The sequence below is a fragment of the Strigops habroptila genome, chromosome Z (assembly GCF_004027225.2).
Source record: "Strigops habroptila isolate Jane chromosome Z, bStrHab1.2.pri, whole genome shotgun sequence".
NCBI lineage: Eukaryota > Metazoa > Chordata > Aves > Psittaciformes > Psittacidae > Strigops > Strigops habroptila.
The window spans coordinates 99664132-99686405 of NC_044302.2; the positions used below are offsets into that span (position 1 = coordinate 99664132).

At 40.0% G+C, this 22274-nt stretch overlaps 1 protein-coding gene and 1 long non-coding RNA gene across 5 annotated transcripts in view; both read right to left on the reverse strand.

Moving 5' to 3' along the window:
- DYM (dymeclin) overlaps positions 1-22274 on the reverse strand; it is a 223273-nt gene that overhangs the window by 174801 nt on the left and 26198 nt on the right. For all 4 annotated transcript variants that reach the window (XM_030471037.1, XM_030471039.1, XM_030471038.1 and 1 more), the window contains 2 exons: positions 21150-21283; positions 13257-13329 (listed from right to left, as the gene is read on the reverse strand). In XM_030471037.1, coding sequence (XP_030326897.1) covers positions 13257-13329; positions 21150-21283 — 207 coding nt within the window. The remainder of the gene's footprint in view (positions 1-13256; positions 13330-21149; positions 21284-22274) is intronic.
- Positions 98-7605, reverse strand: LOC115601273. Its single transcript, XR_003989287.2, has 3 exons — positions 6325-7605; positions 4878-4925; positions 98-165 (listed from the first exon to the last, which is right to left on the reverse strand). It is a non-coding gene; the product is annotated as an uncharacterized LOC115601273 (long non-coding RNA).

Below are 22274 nucleotides of genomic sequence, written 5' to 3' on the forward strand. Positions count from 1 at the left end.
GGAACACGTAAATACCACACTCAAAAAACCCAGAATCACTTCAGACCAACAATGCGTTGTTTTTCTTAGATATCAGCACCTTTTTATTTATATGCCAAGACAATGTGAAAACACTGAAGTATTGCCCAGAACATTCCAGCTGCAATTTTCAGACCACACTTCATTCTAAAAATAAAAGATGTATCTCAAAAGTGTGTCCTTTGTCCTGTTAAATAAAATTGTCACAAAACTATCCTGCTAAACCAGGGAAATGTCCAGCTAGCCAAACACAGATCCATCTGCCAGGAAAAGTGGATCCCTAAGAAACGAATGTAATAACACAAATGCTAGTTTAAGTGTAAGAAATGCTGAGGATATCAAGATGTTACATACAGCCATTCAATTTTAAATGGTATTTTTGAGGTAATAGTGAAGTATAAAGTTTCAAGATACTTCAGACAATTCTAAAGAATGTGCTGTGATGCTTAAATACTGATGCCTAATAGTTTAGCAAAGCTCATTAAATTAATTGGGAAAGGCTGTGCAGCAAAATGGATGACAGAGAGATTTGGGATATCTTATGATTTCTGCTCCCACCTCTGCCTACAATGACTTTGCTATTTGTTTTTAAAAGGGGGAGAAAAATGGCCTTTGCCTCCTTAATCAGTTATAAATTGCAGACTACAAGAAACCTTTTAAAGCACATTGATGTAACTTTCACATGAACTAATATTACTCTTCCTTTCAACCAGAGACCATTTTCACCTCCTCCAGAAGTAAGGAGATGCTTCACTTGGTGCAACAGTATCATTCAGTAATCCATTAGAAAGATTGCTATCAAGTACTTCTAATGCTTCCCCCACTGTTTAATTTACACACTATGATTCACAGTCCAATATCATTAAGTTACAACAGGTGCCCAGCTTCACTTACCAAGGTTTTTTTGACCTCGGGACCTACTGGAAATTCGAAATCTATTTATAATTCTCAAATTCAAATATTTTATAGTATCTCTATTTAAAATAAAATTTAAAAAATGTCAGCATCAGTGTGTGCTTAAGTAGCGCTGCCAAGATTTTCTTTTCTTACAATGTCACCTTTCAAAAATTTCATTCTTAACAGTTAGAACAAGTATAAACATAAAACTAAGGGCTCTTTCAAATAACGATGACTTGAAAACTACAGCACAATCTCTTCTGAAACACAATAAATTAACCACAGAAAAGACTGGCTGGACTCAAACTCTTCATTAGTCTCAGACCAGAACTGGTGTGGTCCTTACCAAAATGAACTGAATTTCATTTAGAAGAAACCAGTTTGACTTTTAGCACACTCAAATACTTTAACACCCTCAAGTGTGTTGCTAGAAATACTTAAGTAACGTGCATTACTGTAAAGCATGAGAAGAGTTTCATGCATCACAGATAAATTAAGCTTTAAGCCAGAATTTCTGAGCAAGGAGAGTTTTAGCTGTTTGCTCAAAGGCAATAGCAAACTGGAATCACAATTTCCTGGATTGCAAACCCACGCTACCTCTGATACAAAAATGTTTTTGAAAGTGAAGGTTATGCAAACTCACTGTTTTTATCTTCTTTCACAAGACTCAAGTATTTTAATCTGTGACACTTCAAGCTACAGGTCAGGAAGAGACGTACTGCTTGAATAACATTCTTCCTTAAATCATGAAGTACATTTTAATTACTTTTAGGTTTTGTCATTTACCTGACTTTTTGCCCACTACTGAGGAAGTTAGCCAGTGTAAATGCTGATAATTAGATCAGGCCAGAGGTTACACTGTGATGTGGTTCCTCTACAAATCCATCTCAGCCAGAAGCAAGGCTGAGCTAGGAACAGCTCCCACTCCCTCTCCAAATCAGCGATGCTTTGTGACCCTCTACCCACCTTCCTCCTGGCCAAAACAAGGAACACCTATAAATATTGATTATTAGAGGTTAAACCAGAAGAAAAAAATTAAGAAATATTCTTCTATCAAAATAGAATGTTTTTCTATCAAAATAATTTTTTTCTATCAAAACAGAACCATTTTCTATCAAAATAATTTTTTTCCTATCAAAACAGAACCATTTTCTATCAAAATAAAAATAATAGGTTGAAAATGATTTTTAGCTATAGGAAAAAAAAAATAAAAAAAAATCAGAAGCTTCTAATTACCAAGGCTGAGAATAGGAGAATAATGCCTCCAACTTTGAGCTGATTAATGAAAAAGCTAACTTCATGACACAGTACAACATGCACTGGGTCACTCTGCTCAGAAGAAACAAATTCTAAAGTCTGCTGTGCTTTTCCTCCATTTCAATCACTCGTTCATTTATTGTTTTTGACAAACCATACAAGTGGAATAGCAAATTTGAGGAGACATTAAAGAACTCTTTTCTATTTTTGTATGATTCAGTGTAAAGAAATAAACAAAGAGGTTATTGTAATGTATTCAGAACATTTTTTTGGGGGGGGAAGAGAAGGGAATCTGCTTTCAATACCCTTATGTAACTCTGAGAGAAATAAAAATAGAAAGCAAGCTAAATTCACGCAGTTCAGTTACTGATTTGTTCTCATTTTCTCTCTATCCAAAACCCAGTTAGGGCACATTTAACTGCAGAAACATTCCACTCAACCTGTAGAATCTGTTCAAATTAAATCTGCTCTGACAAAAACACAACCAGAGTCCTGATACCTGGGGTAACCCCTCAGCTACAGTCACCCTTAATTTATCAGCACAAGTATAAAGCTTCAGAGAAAAATTATTTTCTCCACTGGGGGTCAAATGTACAGTTTTCCGAAACTCAAGCATTTCTGAAGGGTCACAAGAACTACCAGGAACCTCTTTTAACTTCAAAGAAAATACTGTTTATTTATATTGAGAGACTATAGAATACGGGGGGGTCTGGTTTTGAATTTTATTTTTTTTTATTCCAAGCTATCAGTCATATAGAATGACTTTACATGGAATTTATGCTGATCTCCAACTTCCTCTGAAAACTGTTTGCTTGCAGATAAGGAGGAAACTAGAAATAATGAACTCATGTATCAATTACATGTCAGAATTATTTAGATATTTATTTCAGAAAAGCAGAAGAACTGCATGATGTTTTGAGTTTCTGTGGGTTTTTCTTTTCCTTCCCAAGTGTCTTATAAAGAATTCCACAGAACTCAGATAAAGCTCATGTCCCAAGTAAACTGAGTGCACCAAGGCATACAAAGGTCTTTCTTTGACTTTTCTCCTGAATTCTCTCTTTTGGAGATCTCATAGTTATTCTCACTTAACCTTTTTTCCTCTTCTTTTCTCTCTCCCTCCCACTGGAGGATATTCCCATATTAGGCAGACAAGCCAATAGATATTATTCTTTCGTCCATCTTCAGATATACTTCTTTCATGAGGGAGCAATCTGGCATAGGGTGAACTCTAAAACTGGTTTCCCTCCCGCATTTGGGTTCTTTCCTTATTACGAGTAGCTGTCCTCCTTCGTATCACGTTTCTTACACAGTGACACAAAGCAAGCACCTCTTCTTCAAGCAGATGGAGTAGGTCCAGGCTCTTCCCTGTGACACCCACGTTAAAACTGATTTCTGGCAACAAACCCTATATATATACACATTTAGTCTCTAAAGCAAAGACCTATCATATGTATCTATGATTATCTTAGATTATGAATTCTTCAGAGAGTGATGACTTTGAGCTCCAAAGTGCAAGATTTCTAGATGCTAGCATAACATAAATGCGTGCATCTATTTTACAAACACATACATCCATACTTCAACGAGAAACAGTTGATAGGTCAATGGATTCTTTCCAAAAGCAATGATACCAGATCAGTGAGTGCTTTTAAATTTAACAACCATGCACAATTTGTATTATAGTTGTTGTGAACTAAGTTTAGTTAGGTGAATTCCTTTAACTGAAGGAATTAGCACGAGTAGAGTAGTAGCTAAGCATGGGAAGCTGAAGTTGCTGGAACCTTAGGCCACAGGCAACTAACTCCCACTTAGATAAAGCTGAACTTAATTTACAACCTGTGCTTCGTTATGCAAACAAAGGCCTTGAGACCAGTGCAAATTGGAAGATAAAGGCATTGCATCCAGTTAGCAAGGAGCAAGAAACCAGAGAGAGATAAGAAGGAATTTACAGCTGGCCTCGAGATAAGGAAAAAACCCAAAAACGGATGAGGAGACCCGAGACCAAAATTCACCACTGGACCAAGAGGCATGTGCAAGGCACATGAACAGCGTGTGATGGTTGGGTGAATGGAATGTAAGGGTATATGAAACACCAGGAATTTCTTTGTTCTGCGTCTCTCCCTGGCGGCACCAGCTTGAGCTACTCCTACCCTTGTGCCACTCAATTACTAATTTATTTTGTAGGAATTGATGTCTCAGACTCTGCTGTGGGAAACCTAGGGCCAAGAATTTTACTTAACAATAGTGATCTTTAGACAATGACTCATTAAAATCAAATGACAAAAAAATCTAATAATTCAGCAACACCTTCCATCTTAATCCCTTTTGTCAAGTAGGCGGCAGAGATCCTGGGGTCCTCTGAGATCCCTAGGGCCCTTGGGTACTGCCTTAAAGCAGCACTGCATTTAGACTTAAAAGTAGTAGTGCTTTAGAAGAAACTGGTAGAGTAATTCTTCCATGATACAAACTGGAAAGGGTATTACTTCTCTTCTGGTCAAGAAGTTCTTCCATCAAGAACATATGTTTTTACTGATTTATTTTATTTATTAATTGTGGTGGCAGACCTGTAAATTCCATCAGTTATCAGCCTTTGGGCATTTGGGGCTGGAGAACTGCACCAGACCAGCTACCTGCATCTCATGCTCTCGCAGGGAGCCTGTCCAAAGTGGACCAAGATTTCACCTTGCCCTTTTACAGACACTTACTTCAAATACATCACAATGCTGATACTGCACTCTAAAAGCTCAAAATGCCTGAAAAAGAGGTCTATGGTCAAAATAGTAATCTTTAACAAAAATAAAATATTTTCTTTGTGGTAGAAACAGGAAAAGAGCACACACAAGCAGTCAGTTAAGGCAACTTGCCTCAGCAGTACCTCTTTTAAGTATCTTTAACAAGGCAAAGTGCTGGGTCCTGCATTTGGGACACATCGACCCCATGCAACGCTCCAGGATTGGGGAAGAGTGGCTGGAAATTGCTCATGGAAAAGGATCTAGAGGTGCTGCCTGATGGAGCTGAACATGAGCAGCTTGTGCCCAGGCAGCCAAGAAGCCACCAGCATCCTGGCCTGTACCAGCACCAGTGAGGCAGCAGGGCCAGGGCAGTGACTGTTCCCCTGTGCTGGGCACTGGTGAGGCTGCACCTCGAATCCTGTGTCAGTTCTGGGCCCCTCACTGCAAGAAAGACATTGAGGTGCTGGAGCGGGGCCAGAGAAGGGCACCGGAGCTGGTGCAGGGCCTGGAGCACAAGTGTGATGAGGAACGGCTGAGGGACCTGGGGGGTTTAGTCTGGAGAAGAGAAGGCTCAGGGGGGACCTTATCGCTCTCTGCAACTGCCTGACAGGAGGATGGAGCCAGGAGGGGGCTGGTCTCTGCTCCCAGGGAACAAGGGATGGGACAAGAGGAAAGGCCCTCAAGCTGCACCAGGGCAGGTTTAGGTGGAGCTGAGGAACAATTCCTTCCCCAAAGGGTGCTCAGGCATTGGAACAGGCTGCCCAGGGCACTGCTGGAGTCACCATCCCTGCAAGTGTTCACACACTGTGTAGCCGAGGCCTCAGTGCCATGGGTTAGTGGTGGCCTTGGCAGTGCTGGGCAATGGTTGGACTTGATGATCTTAAAGGTCTTTTCCAACCGAGCTGATTCTATGATTCTGTGATTCCAGCTGCATTAGCTTGAACACTTGCCATTACTTGCACTCACCCACAGGTAAGTGCTCAAACTAATAGGTACCACGCAGCAAACAGACGCCACACCACAACACACCACTAGGTTTTGAAGTAGATTTCTTCTGATGTACAAAGAAAACGCTAGAGTCTGAAGCAGACCAAAACATGGAGATAATAATAGCAACGTCATTTGTTAATTGTATCCTACAATACATAAATACAAAAAAAGCCCAAAATACTCTTGTCTGCTCCTGCAGACTCAAATAAGAGCAATAGCAGCAGTCTGCAGGAGCCTGATGCTACCTGCAGCTTATATATCTAAGCTGGTAAGGGGAGAGGTATTATCATAACTACTGTTTCCAAATGATGCAATCATCCCACACCAGAACAAGAACTATGATCCTGCTAAAACCTCAGCTTCCCAATATCCTGGCATCTGCTTTTCCCATTCAGAACAATGTGGATGACCTTTTATCAGCATCATTCACCAAGAACTTCAACAATCTACCTATCTGTCAACATCCTGCTGCTGCTGGCTTCTCTCCAATGTCGAGCACTGCTCACAACTGCATCGATGCTCATCCCATCACCCAGCCTTGTTCCCTGCCTGAGAGAGGAAGATCTGTGAAAGAGGAACCAAGATGAAGCATAGAGGCAATATATAGGAAAATCTCAGCTAAGGAACTCCAGTTACAACTCTGAAGTGTTGTAAACACTTTAATTACTCAATGAAATGTAGCTATTTCTATATCTTAGCACACAGAGGCTGAAAGCTCATAAATGACTTCACACCTACAGAGCAAACAGCCTCAACAGTCAGGAACAAAACTCTGAATTTCACCTCACACCACCAGAGCAAGCCCCCTCCCTGTTTAAATATTTTCCTGAACTTTCACCCAGCCAGAGCTGTCTACTCCGAGTATTAAAAGGTTAAAAGGTAACTAATTTTCTAATTTAGGAGAGTTGCCAAAAGGGCTGATTCATACAAAAACTCTCAAATCATACAGGAACCAGGTTTCATTTCCCTGCTTCCTGAGGGCCCACCAGAAAGGTGAAAGAGGAGTCACCACAGCGAATAGGATCAGTTCTGAATAACTGAAAAGCAAGTAGAATATCTGGTTATCAGTGTCAGGATACAAGTACAACAACTCAAAGTGAACATAATCTTTCCTCTTGGAATCACTCCTAATTTTACACCCACTGATGGCACATATGCACCATGGCAGCTGATAATGCACTGTGCTCATTATAGCTGACTCCAAACATTTGGGAAGATGTCCCAAAGGGGCACTCAAGAAACACCAACTGGAAGCAGAGAGCATCTCTGACATTTCCCACCGCATCTCCCTCGCACTGGGTATTCTTAACTGAGAGACAGAATGAGAGTGGGAAAACAAAAAAGATGGAAATACTCCAAAAGGAGTATATGAAGGATGAAAATGACAGTTGGATTCGAGACCGTTTATTCACAGACCTGTTCCTAAACCATCTGAGACTACGTGGCTGTGCACATTTTCACCTCACCAGCATTCCTCCCTTTACAGATTTAGAACTCCTAAACTTTTTCTAATATTTTTAATGTTGCACAGAGAATCTATGTTCTTTTGTACTTACCTTTCCTATCAGCAAGTCTTGTTTGCAGTAGCCACTTAACCTAAACGAAAGACCTCACTTTTCGAGCAACAGAAGACAAGAGAGTAGCCCAAAATGGACAGCTCCGGTGACTGGGCTTGTGTAGCTTTTCAACCCCCAGGGAAGAGGCAGCTACAGAGAAGATGGATGTGGAGAATTCATCCAGAGGAGGCCATGGAGCTGCTGCGAGGGCTGGAGCAGCTCTGCTCTGGAGCCAGGCTGAGAGATCTGGGCTGGAGCAGCCTGGAGAAGAGAAGGCTCCTGAAGGGGACACCTTAGAGCAGCCACAGTGCCTAAAGGGGCTCCAGGAAACCTGGAGAGGGGCTTTGGACAAGGGCCTGGAGGGACAGGACAAGGGGAATGGCTTTAACCTGCCAGAGGGGAGATTGAGATGAGCTCTGAGGCAGAAGCTCTTCCCTGTGAGGGTGCTGAGGCGCTGGCACAGACTTTTCCCAGAGAAGCTGTGGCTGCCCCATCCCTGGCAGTGTTCAAGGCCAGGTTGGACACAGGGGCTTGGAGCAACCTGCTCTAGTGGAAGGTGTCCCTGCCCGTGGCACAGGGTTGGAATTGGGTGAGCTTTAAGGTCCCTTCCAACCCAAACCATTTTATGATATATGATATGACCCAGGTGCTCAAAAAGCTTCTCTAGATCACTACAGAGGTCTGGACAGAGGCAAAGCACAGGAATCATGTCCTGTGTTCCAGCCTGTGTGAAAGACAGACCTGTTCCAGTCTTACTGCCACATCACTTCTCAAATGTAACCCATGTTCTAAGGCAGAGTCATCTTGATGTAGCGACAGTAATAATCTCTTTGGGTCTCATGGTTGTGTAGGTGATGGAGAAAAAAAGCTTATGGCTGTCACCCTGGTCGCTATCACTGATTTGAAGGAGTCTTCAAACTTTTAAGGTGCCAAAAAGAGATATACTTGACCTCAGTGCCTCGGTATCTTTGCTGCCCAGATCAGAGACCAACCCCAAATACTAGCAAGTGGGTTTTTCAAGATGCATCCAGTATCTTTTGTGAAAACAGGGCTGAAAACCAGAATAACAGAAAGCATACTATTAGGAGCCTGAATATACAGCACAATGTATGATAGATACTATAGACCACTAATACTATGCTCTGGGATTACAAAGTTTGTCACAATTTGAATGTCAGTTAAACCTCACCTAGTGAAAAGACAGGTCATGGAGAAACGATGATCTAAGTTTGAAATAAAACTAAATTAGAATATAATTAGAACAGGAAGAAAAATACATGACACAGATGAAAGTTCTTCTGCTTAAGACCTTTACTCACTTAAGAGGCCACACATCTGCCATCTGAAAAAGGGATGCGAGAGTGATGAAGAAAATCTTCCAAATAAATCAATATTTTTTATTTGATGCACCACGACAAGGTTCAGCAGTAAATAAAACTCCCTTTATATTCACCAGATCCCTCCTACACAGAGGAGTCCTAAACTTTGAGGATCTTCAAAGTGAAGCAACACAAATCTCTTCCAGTTTGGATATTTTCGCTAGCTTCAACCTAAGTTTCAACAGATGGAAGTTTCCCTTTGATGATTAGACAAAATTGCCAAAAATGCTGAAGTCAATAGCCCTTCAAATATTGGAGCTACTACAATCTTGATTAAAGTTCCTTGAACAGTCCTTTTTTCAAGCAGCACTATTCTGGCCTTTTTTTCCAAAAGTAACAAATAATAAAAATATGACACTCCTGAAATAGGAGAGAAAACAGTTCTTAACCTCTTCGCTGCTCACAGTTTCAAGGAAAAAAAGCCTAAATGTTTCTCATCATCTGCACATGGCACTCTACACTGCAATGACTCTGTAGAGCTTTATAATCAACTATATTGCCCTTTTCCCTCCTACATTCAACTTCCAAGCTCCCAGGAAGTGTAGTGAACATCCTTAAATACGACAAAACATTGTTAACGTTTAAATTTGGAAGTAACTGAGATTACAACCTAAACCAATTGTAACTACAGAAAACAATGGAATGTATTAGAAATACCAACTAACTTCTACTGGCACCACAGGGTGCTGCTCAGCAGTGACACAACTAAATCCCGGTATTTCATTTTTCCTCCATATGCATTTATAGATTTTAACGAAGTGAAAACGTACTGATAACAACCAGATGTTCAGTTATGTATACCAGCTCTTAACAAGCTGCTGAAAGAAGCCTTTATAATTTAACTTTGGGAGCTCTATCTTGCAACATAATGTTAGCAATAGTTTCTACATTAAAGTCATACAATTAAATACTGAAGTGGCATATTTTTGCTGATTATGCACTTTCAATCATTAATGTACACTCTTGAGTGCTAACATTAACAAAACCAACGAAAAAGCTGAGTATCCATAACATACCCAAGGGAGCCATAAATCAAACACCAACATACCATAACACAAGCGTTATGAGGGACTGCACAAGTCTGATTCTTGAAAAGCAATAATTCTGTAGTTTCTATAAAATGTCTTAAAATTAAATGTGAAACCTTCTTCCTTGACATTTTGTACAATGCAGCAGGGCCTGTTTTTCAAAGGGATAATTCAAGATATTTTTAATAAACCTCAGGTACAGAGCCACAATGCTGCAGAGCCCCATGGTCCCTACTACAACCTGGTTTAGATGTGCCGAGTCAAACTGCCTTAAAGCGTTTATCTTTCCCAATATAAACTAACTTTGAGAAACAGTTTCTTAAATTCACCATACACAATTCTGAGACACTCCTAGACGTGCTTTGCTGTATTTTTCTACAGCCCTTCCCAATGACAATCAAGACATTTTGGTCCCTCAGTTATATTTCATAGTAAGGGATACGGAGAGGTGAGTTACAGGTTTGCCATTTGAAACATCTTCCCCATCTCACACCTTCCTTACTCATTCTGATCTAGACTGCCCTCCTGCATTTTCCAAATCTGTCTGTAGGTTATTTTGTAGTCACAGATCAGCTTGTTCTGATAAAGTTTCTAAAAGAGCAAGCTCAGAGGTGAGCAAGCTCTGCCCACACTCCACAAAGACTTGAGCCTTCATGAACTGAGCGCCCCTGCCAAGCCCAAACTCTTATACTTAGTTTTGGTCATACCAAATCATAGAATGGTTTGAGTTGAAGGGACCTCAAAGCTCACCCAGTTCCAACCCCCTGCCAAGGGCAGGGACACCTTCCACCAGAGCAGGTTGCTCCAAGCCCCTGTGTCCAACCTGGCCTTGAACACTGCCAGGGATGGGGCAGCCACAGCTTCTCTGGGAAAAGTCTGTGCCAGCACCTCAGCACCCTCACAGGGAAGAGCTTCTGCCTCAGAGCTCATCTCAGTCTCCCCTCTGGCAGGTTAAAGCCATTCCCATGGGATAGTCAGAACATTTCAAAAGCAAAGAGTGCAGGACTGCTGTACAGGCACCTCTGCTCCTGCATTTTGGACACTGAGATGGTCCTTGATGGTTTAAAAATAATCTTAGTATTTCAGTGAAGGAGGAAAAACAGAAGCTTAAACCGGGGTGTAGAGAAGCAATATATTTAGACAGCAGCTGCCAGCTGTATCCACTCCTCCATGAAACTGCATCCACAGAACCCAAGGGACACACAAATTGTGACAATCTACAGTTCAGGCTATTGAGTGGTCCTAACAAAAACTTTGCTATTCTGAATGACACTTCAAAGACAGGCTCAGCATGGATATTTTAATGGTCTGTCACAACAAAAATTAATCTTTAATAGCAGCTTTACAGAGAGCCTTTTAGCAGAGCCACTGTAAGCTGCCAATGCTGCCTATCCTCTAGCAAGTGATCCCTAGGTTTGAATACTTTATGTATTACACACAATCTATTCCTTCCCAAAATTCACATACTAGGCTTATGATTTTCTTGATTTATTCCAGACAAAAGACAGAAATGAACTATCCCTTTGATACAAAGCAGGGAAAGAATTTACAGTGTAAATCTGACCAAGGAAAGGGAGGGAAGTAAAAATGTAAACTCACTACTAAAATAATCCTGATCAACCTCCAGCAAATAAAATTACAGTAAGCAAAAATCTCAGCTTTATAACATCTTTATGTAGAACACAGTTGGATTATGTTAGAGAAAGTAAGATTTTTCATATCTCCTTTCCCCTGTCCTACTCCCCCTTCGATGATTTAGGGATAAAATTGTTAGTTAAGGCATTATCACATTGTTACGAATGTTATACTGGTCGACAAGACAATAACCTACTTTTGTAAGTTTTGGTATCTTACTAACAGTTCAGTAGCATTCTATTTCAGGAAAAAATTAGCTAAGAAAACCTATGTGGAAAAAAAAAAAATCAAAACCCAAACTTTCCACAACTTTCATTTATGAAAAGTGAATGTTTTCAATATAGCTGAACATTTAAGATTATAGATAGGCTTTGTAATTTTTTTTTTTTAATAAGCCATTATAATCACTACATTATTCCGTAAACTAAGTGCTTTCAACAGCTACTTCCATTCCCTTCCATATTCACAGAGAAAAAGAGATGCTGACAGGTTCCATTGTTCAAAAGGGTTAGGAACAATCCTGCCCGCAAATTTTTTTCTGCCAGAAAGACAGAGTAAGTAATATTGGACCCCACGCACACATTGGGACTTAGAAGAAAGAAAAATAAAACCCTGCAGGATTTATGAACTTGCCCATATATCGCAGTCCTTTCACCCTTCATACTTCCTTTAATCTGCTCCAAACAAAAAGTGTATCTGTTCCAGGAAGTCCTGACAAGCTCTGCAGAATGACACTCTAAATCATATCACTAATTCATTACATACTACCAACACAAAACCCTCATGTAATGGTGACAGAGTTGTATTTAATGAGAGCAGTGTTTCAGAACCCATTGCATCTTTGTCAGCTTTCCAACCAAAAGAACAATCCGAATTACAAAAGCTAAATCGTCAGCAGAGCTTTACACTACACTATAAGAGAGAATCTGAAACTCTCATTAATTAAAGCTGTGATGCTTTAATTGGGGCACTATATTTTAGGCACAATACCATCTAACACTGCTAACACTATCTTTGGTAAAGTTTATCTGCAGAAAAAAGAGGTTAAATCTTATCAGGACAGGTGTGTAAAACAATTTTTATTTCTAAAGAACAAAATAAGTTCTCCTTCATGTAATAATGAAGTATGTTTCATGACACATATCCAGTGAAATGTGGAATCAATGTACCTCAAATACAGCAGATGCATGAAAAAAGCTAGGTAAGCAAATCTGGAGATCTACAGAAACACTACACTTACTCATTGGTCTCCTCTCTTCTTCAGACATCAATTCACTGATACTTCAGAAATCAGTATTAAATGAATCATCGCGCTTATTTAATGCACATGCAGTTCAAAAAGCCATGCAACTGTGTAAGAGGAACTTTAGTTTGCACCTTGCTGCATCCCCTAGAGATGAAGCAACACCCCAATGCACCTCTCCCTGTGCAATCAGCACAACCATTTCCAGCCATAAGTTACCAGCGACTGTCTGTGTCCCCACAGAGGTTCCTCAAACAAATGCCAAAGCTACTACATAATAAAACGGGATAACTTCTCTTGGTGGTTTGAAGTGTGTGCGAGATGCTCAAGAACTTCTTCCAACAGAATATTCAGGGCTGGTACTGGCAGCAGGTTATCATTATCAGTACTGCTCCATCAGGTGGAGCATTCAAACGCAAGTATTTAAACATTATAACCCCATCGCTCTAAGTTTTATATTCTCTCAAACGCTCAGTTTATACAAGGAGGCTAGAAAAAGATACAGGAAAAAGCCAACTTACAAGAGGGGAATTTCAACAATGAGCTGGATGAGGCAACACAGCAATTCTTCTATGAGGTCTTCACACTCTGTTCCTGAAAGAAATATATAAAGGTTTTCTGGATTTTCAAATACCAAAAGAAAGCAAAGATTTATACACCTGGATCCAGACAATCAGTATTTTAATTAAGGAACAAACACCAGAAGATAAATTCTACCTGTTTGAGAAGATGGCGTTCTTTCCTGAAATGGAAAGCACTTGGGATTATCACTGGGATAATGGTGATGCTTACTCTTTTGTACATAAAAAAATAACTAATAACAATTGGAAAATGAGATATTGGTACTGTAAGAATACGCTAATATTAAGCACATCAGGCCTTAGTTCCCCCCACTTATCTAAGGTCACTTTAAATGGGGTTATTACTAGCAGTTGAACTGATCACTACTGATTTCTTCTCACTGTTCTACAGTTCCAAGCCTCACCTCAAAATTCCCTGCACTTCACATATTCTCCCATTTTTTTAAATCCCAAGTGAAGAATAAGCAGAGATAGACAAAAACTGTTCCATTTGCCTAACACACACTGAACAATATTCTAAACTGTGATCCTGCAAATGAATGCAGCCTGCCGTACACGTCACTGTTGCTCTTAAGCAATTAAATGTACACACTGTTTTTTCATACATATTTATTTATTGAAGATGTTTCACATATTTTAACAACAAGTAAGGATTCATGAATTTTTAAAGTGCATTTCAAGCGAGCAGAAATTATTCTCTACTCGCACACAATGTGACAAAATGCATGGGACTTTTAAAAATGCATAATTATTTTAAAAATTCAACTATTCTAAGCAATAAAACTGGTGGTATTTTACACCAGCACTGCAATTTTTAAAAGCAACTGTAACAAAAATTTGCAAGACTTACTGAGGAAAAAGCTTATTAAAACATTTGAAGTTATCACATAATACTAAAAAAAAAAAAAAAATAAAGATAAACCTCTTTTTCTGCTTTCAAAATAAAATTATAAAGAGAACCCTACAGCACAAAGAAGTGTAGGGTTTTATAGAGTTGAAAGGCCCAAAAGCAGGCATAGTTCTTCCCCTCTCCATTACTCGACAGGCATTACAACTCAGTGATTGCCCAAATGCTTGTTTATTTTGTATTTTCAAATAAATACGTCTTGCAATAAACACATTACAGCCAGGTTATGGCAGTGTTACTCTGTTTAACCCAAGTTTGTTCTTAAAGCCAGGACTCAATTTTAAGAAGCACACCAGAGGGAATATTCACAATAAAGCAAAATTATTTCTTTCCACAATCGGTTTATTAAAAACACATTAAAAATTGTCACCTAGTGAACTGCGCATTCTAAAGGAAATCAGGTTTTTATCACGGAAACGTGGTTTCCTTTATATAGAATCCCCCATGAGTAACACAATGTAGCTCCTGTTAGTAAAAAAAGAGAAGTGCTAGGAGTATTTAACCTTAGACAGAACCACAGCCAATAACGAAGCCCAGATAATGTATTCTATAAGTAACTTGAACGTGACAGTTTTCTAAGGTTTTCTGAATCTAGGAAACGCTTATAGAGCAAGACTGCTTCCCAAAAACTGCCTCACTTTCTTAACTGAGGAAAGGCAGGAGGAGAGAGGAAAAAGGATGAAAAAAGTAAAGTGAGTGCATTTTAAGAATATAATTTCTCCCACCATGCTATACACGCAACTCATCTGAAGACAGATTAATGTTATCTGAATACGAAAGAGGGCTTTTTCCTCCAAACTATAATCAATGTAAAGCAAGAAAATATTGAGTTAGTACAATCATGTAGAATGGAAGATGTTAGTCTTCCCTGCTCTGCTCTCAAACTATTTTTTCTTTAAAAATAAAAGAAGAGGCTTAATTGCTGTAATCAATGTCATTCAGCTACAATAACTAATGTATCCTTTTCCCCATTGGGGCACATGCATTCTTGTTTAATCCTTGTCTTGCCAAGACAATGAGGCGGACTCATGCCAAATCTATAACGTGAGAGAGAGCTATAAACACAGAACACTATGTGTTTTCATAAACAATGCCCTTTTCAATAGCAGGATAGACACAATACACACAATACTCATTCGCATTAATAGATCACATACTTGGATCAAAGACACGTGTAAAGCCTTGGGGAAATAAGTAAAGGGTGAATCTGTCCAGATAAGATTAGAGCAGACCTGCACGGAGAGGGATCATAGGTGCATCTTCGAAAGTCTGCTGCAGTGCAGGAGTAACTGCAAACACACACAGCGTTCAAATGTCCAGTTATGCTAAAGCACCATCTTTCACCAATATATTTAAGTCCTCAAACACGTGGATTACTTGCACTGTGGGGTTTTTTTGGTGGGGTTTGTTTGGGTGAGGTTTGTTGGGGTTTTTTTTTATGTAATTTGGGTGTTTTTTTAAAACTTTTTCAAAGGTATGCACATTACAGACACTGGATTAGCACTACACAAGCAAAATAGCTTATCCAGAGGAAAGTACACATGCCAGGAGATTCCACTTCTAGTAAAAGCAGCCCAGCTCCATCCTTGGCCATGAAGCAGGGTTTAACATTGACAGTAAAACAGTCTTTCCTCTCAAGAACCTAATTGCTGCGTTGTCAAAACCTGATCTAGGCTGCTGTAGCAGCTGGATGTGCTTATAAGATATTCAGGCAGAGCAAGGTTCTTTTTCTTCCCTATTGCTCCTACAGATAGGATAAAACCCAGGCATCAGTAATGAGATAATTTGTTATTTGCAAAACAGTACCTAAAGCCCCATCCATTCAATCCATTATACAACCAGTGGACTTAAAGCTTCTTTGGGTTTTGTGGTTTGATCTCCAGCTCTGTGGGCTCTCAAAAGCTCCCAGCTTTCACTAAAAAGTGTTAATAATGAGTACATAAACTAATTGCCGTCCCTCATTTGTTTTATATGACAGCTGAGCACTCATGAAATCATTTGAGGATTGAAGTAAATGTACTGTTATTTATTCCCTCTTCTATGTCCTCGTATTTGCTGTAATACAACAAATACTGCCCTTAGCAGCCAAGTGATAAAAATTTCTCTACAGAGTATGAATAAAGTTTCCTAGTGCAGGTCAAAAATAGGTTAAATGCATTGATGGTTTCATTTAGAATATAATAAACAGCATGTGCTCTCTTACACCTCTGAATCACAATAGTAAAAGACTGTGCCAAAATTATGGGATACAGACAGAGGAAGCCTCACTGAAAGATGAATGATTTGTGTCAGCCAGACTAACTCCAGCTTCAGATCAGCATATGCTGACTCCAGTTTGGGATTTATTAATATCCAGATTTTTTAGTTGAATGTTAAAGAATATGGTTTAAATTTCTATGAGGATTTTCCTACCATCAACAATCTGCAATATCATAACATAGGATCCCAGACTGGTTTGTGTTGGAAGGGACCTTAAAGCTCATCCAGTTCCAACCCCCTGCCACGGGCAGGGACACCTTCCACTAGGGCAGGTTGCTCCAAGCCCCTGTGTCCAACCTGGCCTTGAACACTGCCAGGGATGGGGCAGCCACAGCTTCTCTGGCAAAAGTCTGTGCCAGCGCCTCAGCACCCTCACAGGGAAGAGCTTCTGCCTCAGAGCTCATCTCAATCTCCCCTCTGGCAGGTTAAAGCCATTCCCCTTGGCCTGTCCCTACAGGCCCTTGTCCAAAGCCCCTCTCCAGGTTTCCTGGAGCCCCTTTAGGCACTGCGGCTGCTCTAAGGTGTCCCCTTCAGGAGCCTTCTCTTCTCCAGGCTGCCCCAGCCCAAACATATCCTCCCAAAAAATATCCTCCAAAGTTATAAGCAAATTTCCAATTGTGGATGAAGAGGCAAAGGTTGCTCTTCCTGGACTAAAGAACCTTCTGAAAACTGTCAAAGGGAACAAACTTCTACTAATGGTCAGATGATTCTGGAAGGAATTCAATAAACAGCGCTGTTAGCAGGGACTAATCACGTACAATTTCTTCACTACAACTTTATAATGATAGGCTACAACATATCCATGGACTCAAACCTGAAAATTAAAAACCTCAATAATCACATTTCATGACACAAAGCACAAATGCACAGCTTTCTTCTGAGCTTAAAACACAGTCTAGTTGGGAAAAGCACAAATTGGACATTCAGAAAAAGCAAAAGCACCTAAATTGCAAATCCGGGAGGAGAAATCTTCAAGATAAGAGACTTATTAAAAAATGCTAACTAAACAATTGTGGCTATGTCATATATAACCTCTCAAAATACAAGGTATATTCCTGAGTAGCCAATGCCGGGACATTTTCCATACATCATTACTGTCATACACTATACACTTGTGCCTGTCATACCAAATATCACACAGCAGATGCTGATGCTCTGACCAACTGCAGCACGAGCAGCCTGACGTGCTGACGCTGCAGTTAGATACTCCTGAGTGTGCTACATTTAAACCCAGAGAACATGGTACTGGGATATAAGCTTCAACAAGAAGCAAAAAAAGTGATGCCCACAGTTCAAACACACAACCACAGTGACTCCCAGTTTTTAAGATGATCCCGAAAAGCATGGTTATCTTTCTTTGGAAGGGTGCAAGATTGAACAAGGCATTAAAAAATGGATAATAGGAGAGAGAGGTTGGTTGTGTTGTTGGTTAGTTCTACTGTTCTTTCCAATAACTACTCACCAGCCAGTAAGAAAATAAGCAAACTGTACGTCAAAGTTCAGGCACTGTATTAAAGCTTTTATCTATACGGATATTTTATTTACATTATATAATTAATAGAATTATGTATTTTATAAGGTTTGTTTTATCATGCTCCCAACTGAAGAACAGTAAAATACCATCAAGCTCTGGTAAATGAAAAGACAGCAAAGACAACAAAGAAAAGCTTGACTTTTTTAAAAAACACGTTCACCAAAGACAGCATTAAGTATGTTAAACTTTAGTAAAAGTACTAATAAATCTGTGTAAACTTCACAATAACAAGTCATGCTTTAACCTCCAAAGTTAAAATAAAGCTACACTTGATTTAATTATAAAAATACAAACAAAACCACATTTCATTATTTTTCTGCACACTTGAATAGGCCCTAACACAACAGTAGTTCATTATACTCCATTAATGATATATCACTTTTCCTATAAGTAAGCCAAAAGCTATAGGAGGGCATTCACCTTATTACCATGCTCTATAAATACTTCAAAAAACCTATGTGAAGATCTGTGAGGAACCAAAACCAGTAACTATTGAAAATACTACACGTTATGAACCTCAGCAACTTGAGGAATGTCACAAGAACCATCTCCAACTGCAAACCCGAGTCAAAAGCGGCAGCAGACTGCAGCCACATGAGCCGAGGAGGAGCCCCTCGCTTCCTGCCTTCATCCCCTGCTCTCACCAGCAGACCACACACAATTACCTTCCTAATCAAGAACATCCAGTGAACAATCTGCTCAAAGATAATTGCTAAGTACATTTGCCATCAATATGCACAAAATTATCGCTAATAAATGTCACTGTGAATTACAATCAAGAGCTACTAGACATAGTATAAACACGGATCTACCCCAGTGACAAGATTCACTTTCACACCATGCTGTGAGGAACTCCCAGCATAAGGAATAAAGATTGCAGGGGCAAGCTAACAAAACATCTCAGCTTTTCCACCTGTTGTACTGTGCTGCACTGTACCACTGAAGCAAGAGGTGGGCAATGTTTTTTAATGCAAGTATACACTCACAGGCAGTCTGCAGCGAACTTGGAGCAGCTCCAGTGCCTAAAAGGGGCTCCAGGAAACCTGGAGAAGGGCTTTGGACAAGGGCCTGTACGGACAGGACAAGGGGAACGGCTTTAACCTGCCAGAGGGGAGATTGAGATGAGCTCTGAGGCAGAAGCTCTTCCCTGTGAGGGTGCTGAGGCGCTGGCACAGACTTTTGCCAGAGAAGCTGTGGCTGCCCCATCCCTGGCAGTGTTCAAGGCCAGGTTGGACACAGGGGCTTGGAGCAACCTGCTCTAGTGCAAGGTGTCCCTGCCCATGGCAGGGGGTTGGAACTGGATGAGCTTTAAGGTCCCTTCAACCCAAATCATTCCATGATTCTATAAGCAGGTGTTGCCTTCTAACACATCAGCTAGGTGACTTCATTCTTGGAGATCACTCAGCACCGTTTAAACACATTAAACCATTTCAGCGTGTAGCAGTTAATCTTTTGGCACCAGAAGTCTGGTTTCCCCAGAGCAAAGGCAGGTGCCAAGGAGGAAAACAGATTTTAATGAACAGTTTTCCCTATTCTATGAGCAAGCAGCTATTAGGTGTTCCCAACACGTGCCCTTGCTGGGCTGACTGTTGAGTGAAATCCAGAGTCAGATACTTCTAGTTGTTCTTCCATAATCCACTCACACCTTATTGGCATTCTGATACCAGTCCTTCTTACAAGACCATTTTTGTCTTTATGCAATAAACAACATGCAATTACTACTCAACAGTATCTTTACAACAAAGCAAAGGCAATCAAGGCTCCTCTGCCAGCATTATCTATCATGTGTTCTGCAGAGTGTCTGGATACAGTCCTACACAAAGATCTGTGGCAGGCAGCGTCACGACTTTCTTTTTGCTGTAATCAAACTGATTTTGAATGCATTCACATTATTCATTCAAAAAGAATGATGTGATAACAGAAAGAGAATAGCTAGATTACTTGAGCACCTTCCCAGCCACCTTTCGCCTTGTGTAATACATCAGAAGGACATGGAGTTGTTGGAGCAAGTCCCGAGGAGGCCACGAGGATGATCAGGGGCTGGAGCACCTCCCTTATGAAGACAGGCTGAGAACATTGGGGCTGTTCAGCCTGGAGAGGCGAAGCTGGATGATCTTAAGGTCCTTTCCAGCCCAAACTATTCTATGATTCTAATGTGATCCATTTCCTGGAGATGCACTTGGTTTTGAACATTCTGCCTAAATCCTTTGAGTTTTCCTGTAGTCTTGCATAAACTACTGCCCACTAATTAAATGTTAGCAGTTGCCTTTTCAATTAATCACTTCTAACCACAGTACTGTTATTTTTCCTCACTAGATTCCTGAAAATTGCATCAATTCCACGCCCTGGCTGCTGCTGGTTTATGAAACATATGTGAAAAGGAACACTAAATAATTGCAACATCATTGTTCCTATAGTAATAGATGGTCGCTTCACCCCAATTCTATTCTGTTTTTCTGAAGAGGACTGTTAGCACCTTTCAAACTGTATGAAAAGGCATAAAGCTAAGGTAGGTCTACGGCATCACTTCTAAATAACTGTTGAGAACAAATGCCAAAATAAGTTTGTAAATGAATGACCATGTTAAATTTAATATAAATCTTTAAAGAAAAAATAAACCAAACAACACTAACCCTATTCTAGAAGTCTATTTTGCTGTAAGAACCCTTAACAGCTTGTTAGCAAACATTTAATTCTAGCAGATGACAACAGCTAATGCATAACTAAAAGTTCTCATTATATCCTGAAGGTGTTCTCTTTCACACGTATGATACAAAGGAAGATGGTTTACACCAAATTCAGACTCCGCAGGAAATAAGTCTGTTTTCCTACTGACTACTTATTTCCAATCTCACAGTTTGCCCCAAATTGTAAACATGTTGTATGTAACCTCATGGGTACTTCATTTCTAGTTTTAATGCAACGTTTGGGATTCTTAACCTAAACAAAACATAGAATCATAGGACTACCTAGGTTGGAAAAGGCACTTAGGATCATCGAGTCCAACCATTAACCTAACACTAACAAGGCCATCACTAAATCATGACCCTGAATGCCATGTCGACCAACATTGACAAAGGACTTTTTAGTCTCTTGCGGGATATATGCTTCACTAGCACTATTGTATACCTACCGTATGAGCCTGGTGCTTTGTCTTCGTAAGTAAAATGAAGTTGCAGCTCCTCCTCTGACATTCGACTGATGAATACTTTCAGCAAACAGCAAATAATAAACAGTGCATTGTGAGCCTGCCAAATAAAGAGGTGACTAGGAAAGAGCAGAAACAAAGAAGAATCAATAATGCTTAACCTGCTAACCTGCATCAAAAGCCACAAGTTAATATATGCCAGAGACAAAGGGGTTCCTACAGCTAGAGCAAGGAAAAGCCAAAGTGCTCAAGCATGGAGTCTTCAGTTGATGATATGGTAAACTGGAAATGGTTTTAAAAGCAGTATTTTTTCAATTCCCCCAAGAGAATACAACCTTATTGCTAAGTTTGTCTTGTTAAAAACCACCACAGTTGCCAGAAGTACCACTCTTTGAAGAGCTCACCAGATAGCTCAGCATACTTCCAAAGGTTTCTACATTCTATGGACTCAGCCACTCAGCTACTTGAAATTTCCAAAAGCTTCAGATACAGAAGCTATTCTGTCTCCCTGAGCACTCTTCCCAGTCAAACAGCCATGGGGTGACCATAGGCATTTATGGACTTCAGGAGCACAATACAGCAAGATTTTTCTATGCCACGTACACAAATATTTTCTAAATTTTCTGAATGTATGGACAATATAGCTTCTTTATGTTTTCTTGAGTCCCAGTAAACATCTGCTGGGAAGCCCATACAACAGCACATAGTCAAGCTTTTGCTTGAAGCTATGCTTTCAGGGTATTTTTTGGATTAAATCAGCAGGAGCTATCCAGGCTGAGGACAGTCCCGGGACAAAGGGGCATTAAAAGAAAGTCTTCCTTTTTGAAGTCCCAGATCTGATGAGACTTGGACATTTGTCTGTGGGTGTTGAGGAACAATTACAGAAAGCTTCATGCAAAAAACCATACAGTGCTACACACAACTCTCGAAGTTCTTTACTACTGCTGGAAGCAGCAAGCAAAACCAGTGGCAGTTGCACGATATGATTTGAAAGCAATGTCTTTATGTAGAAGTTTGTGTTCAAATCCAACCCATCTTAAAATATTTCCAATATAAAATACTGGTTTACATGTTAAGATTTAGCTAAAAAGGTCGAGTGTTTTTTAAACA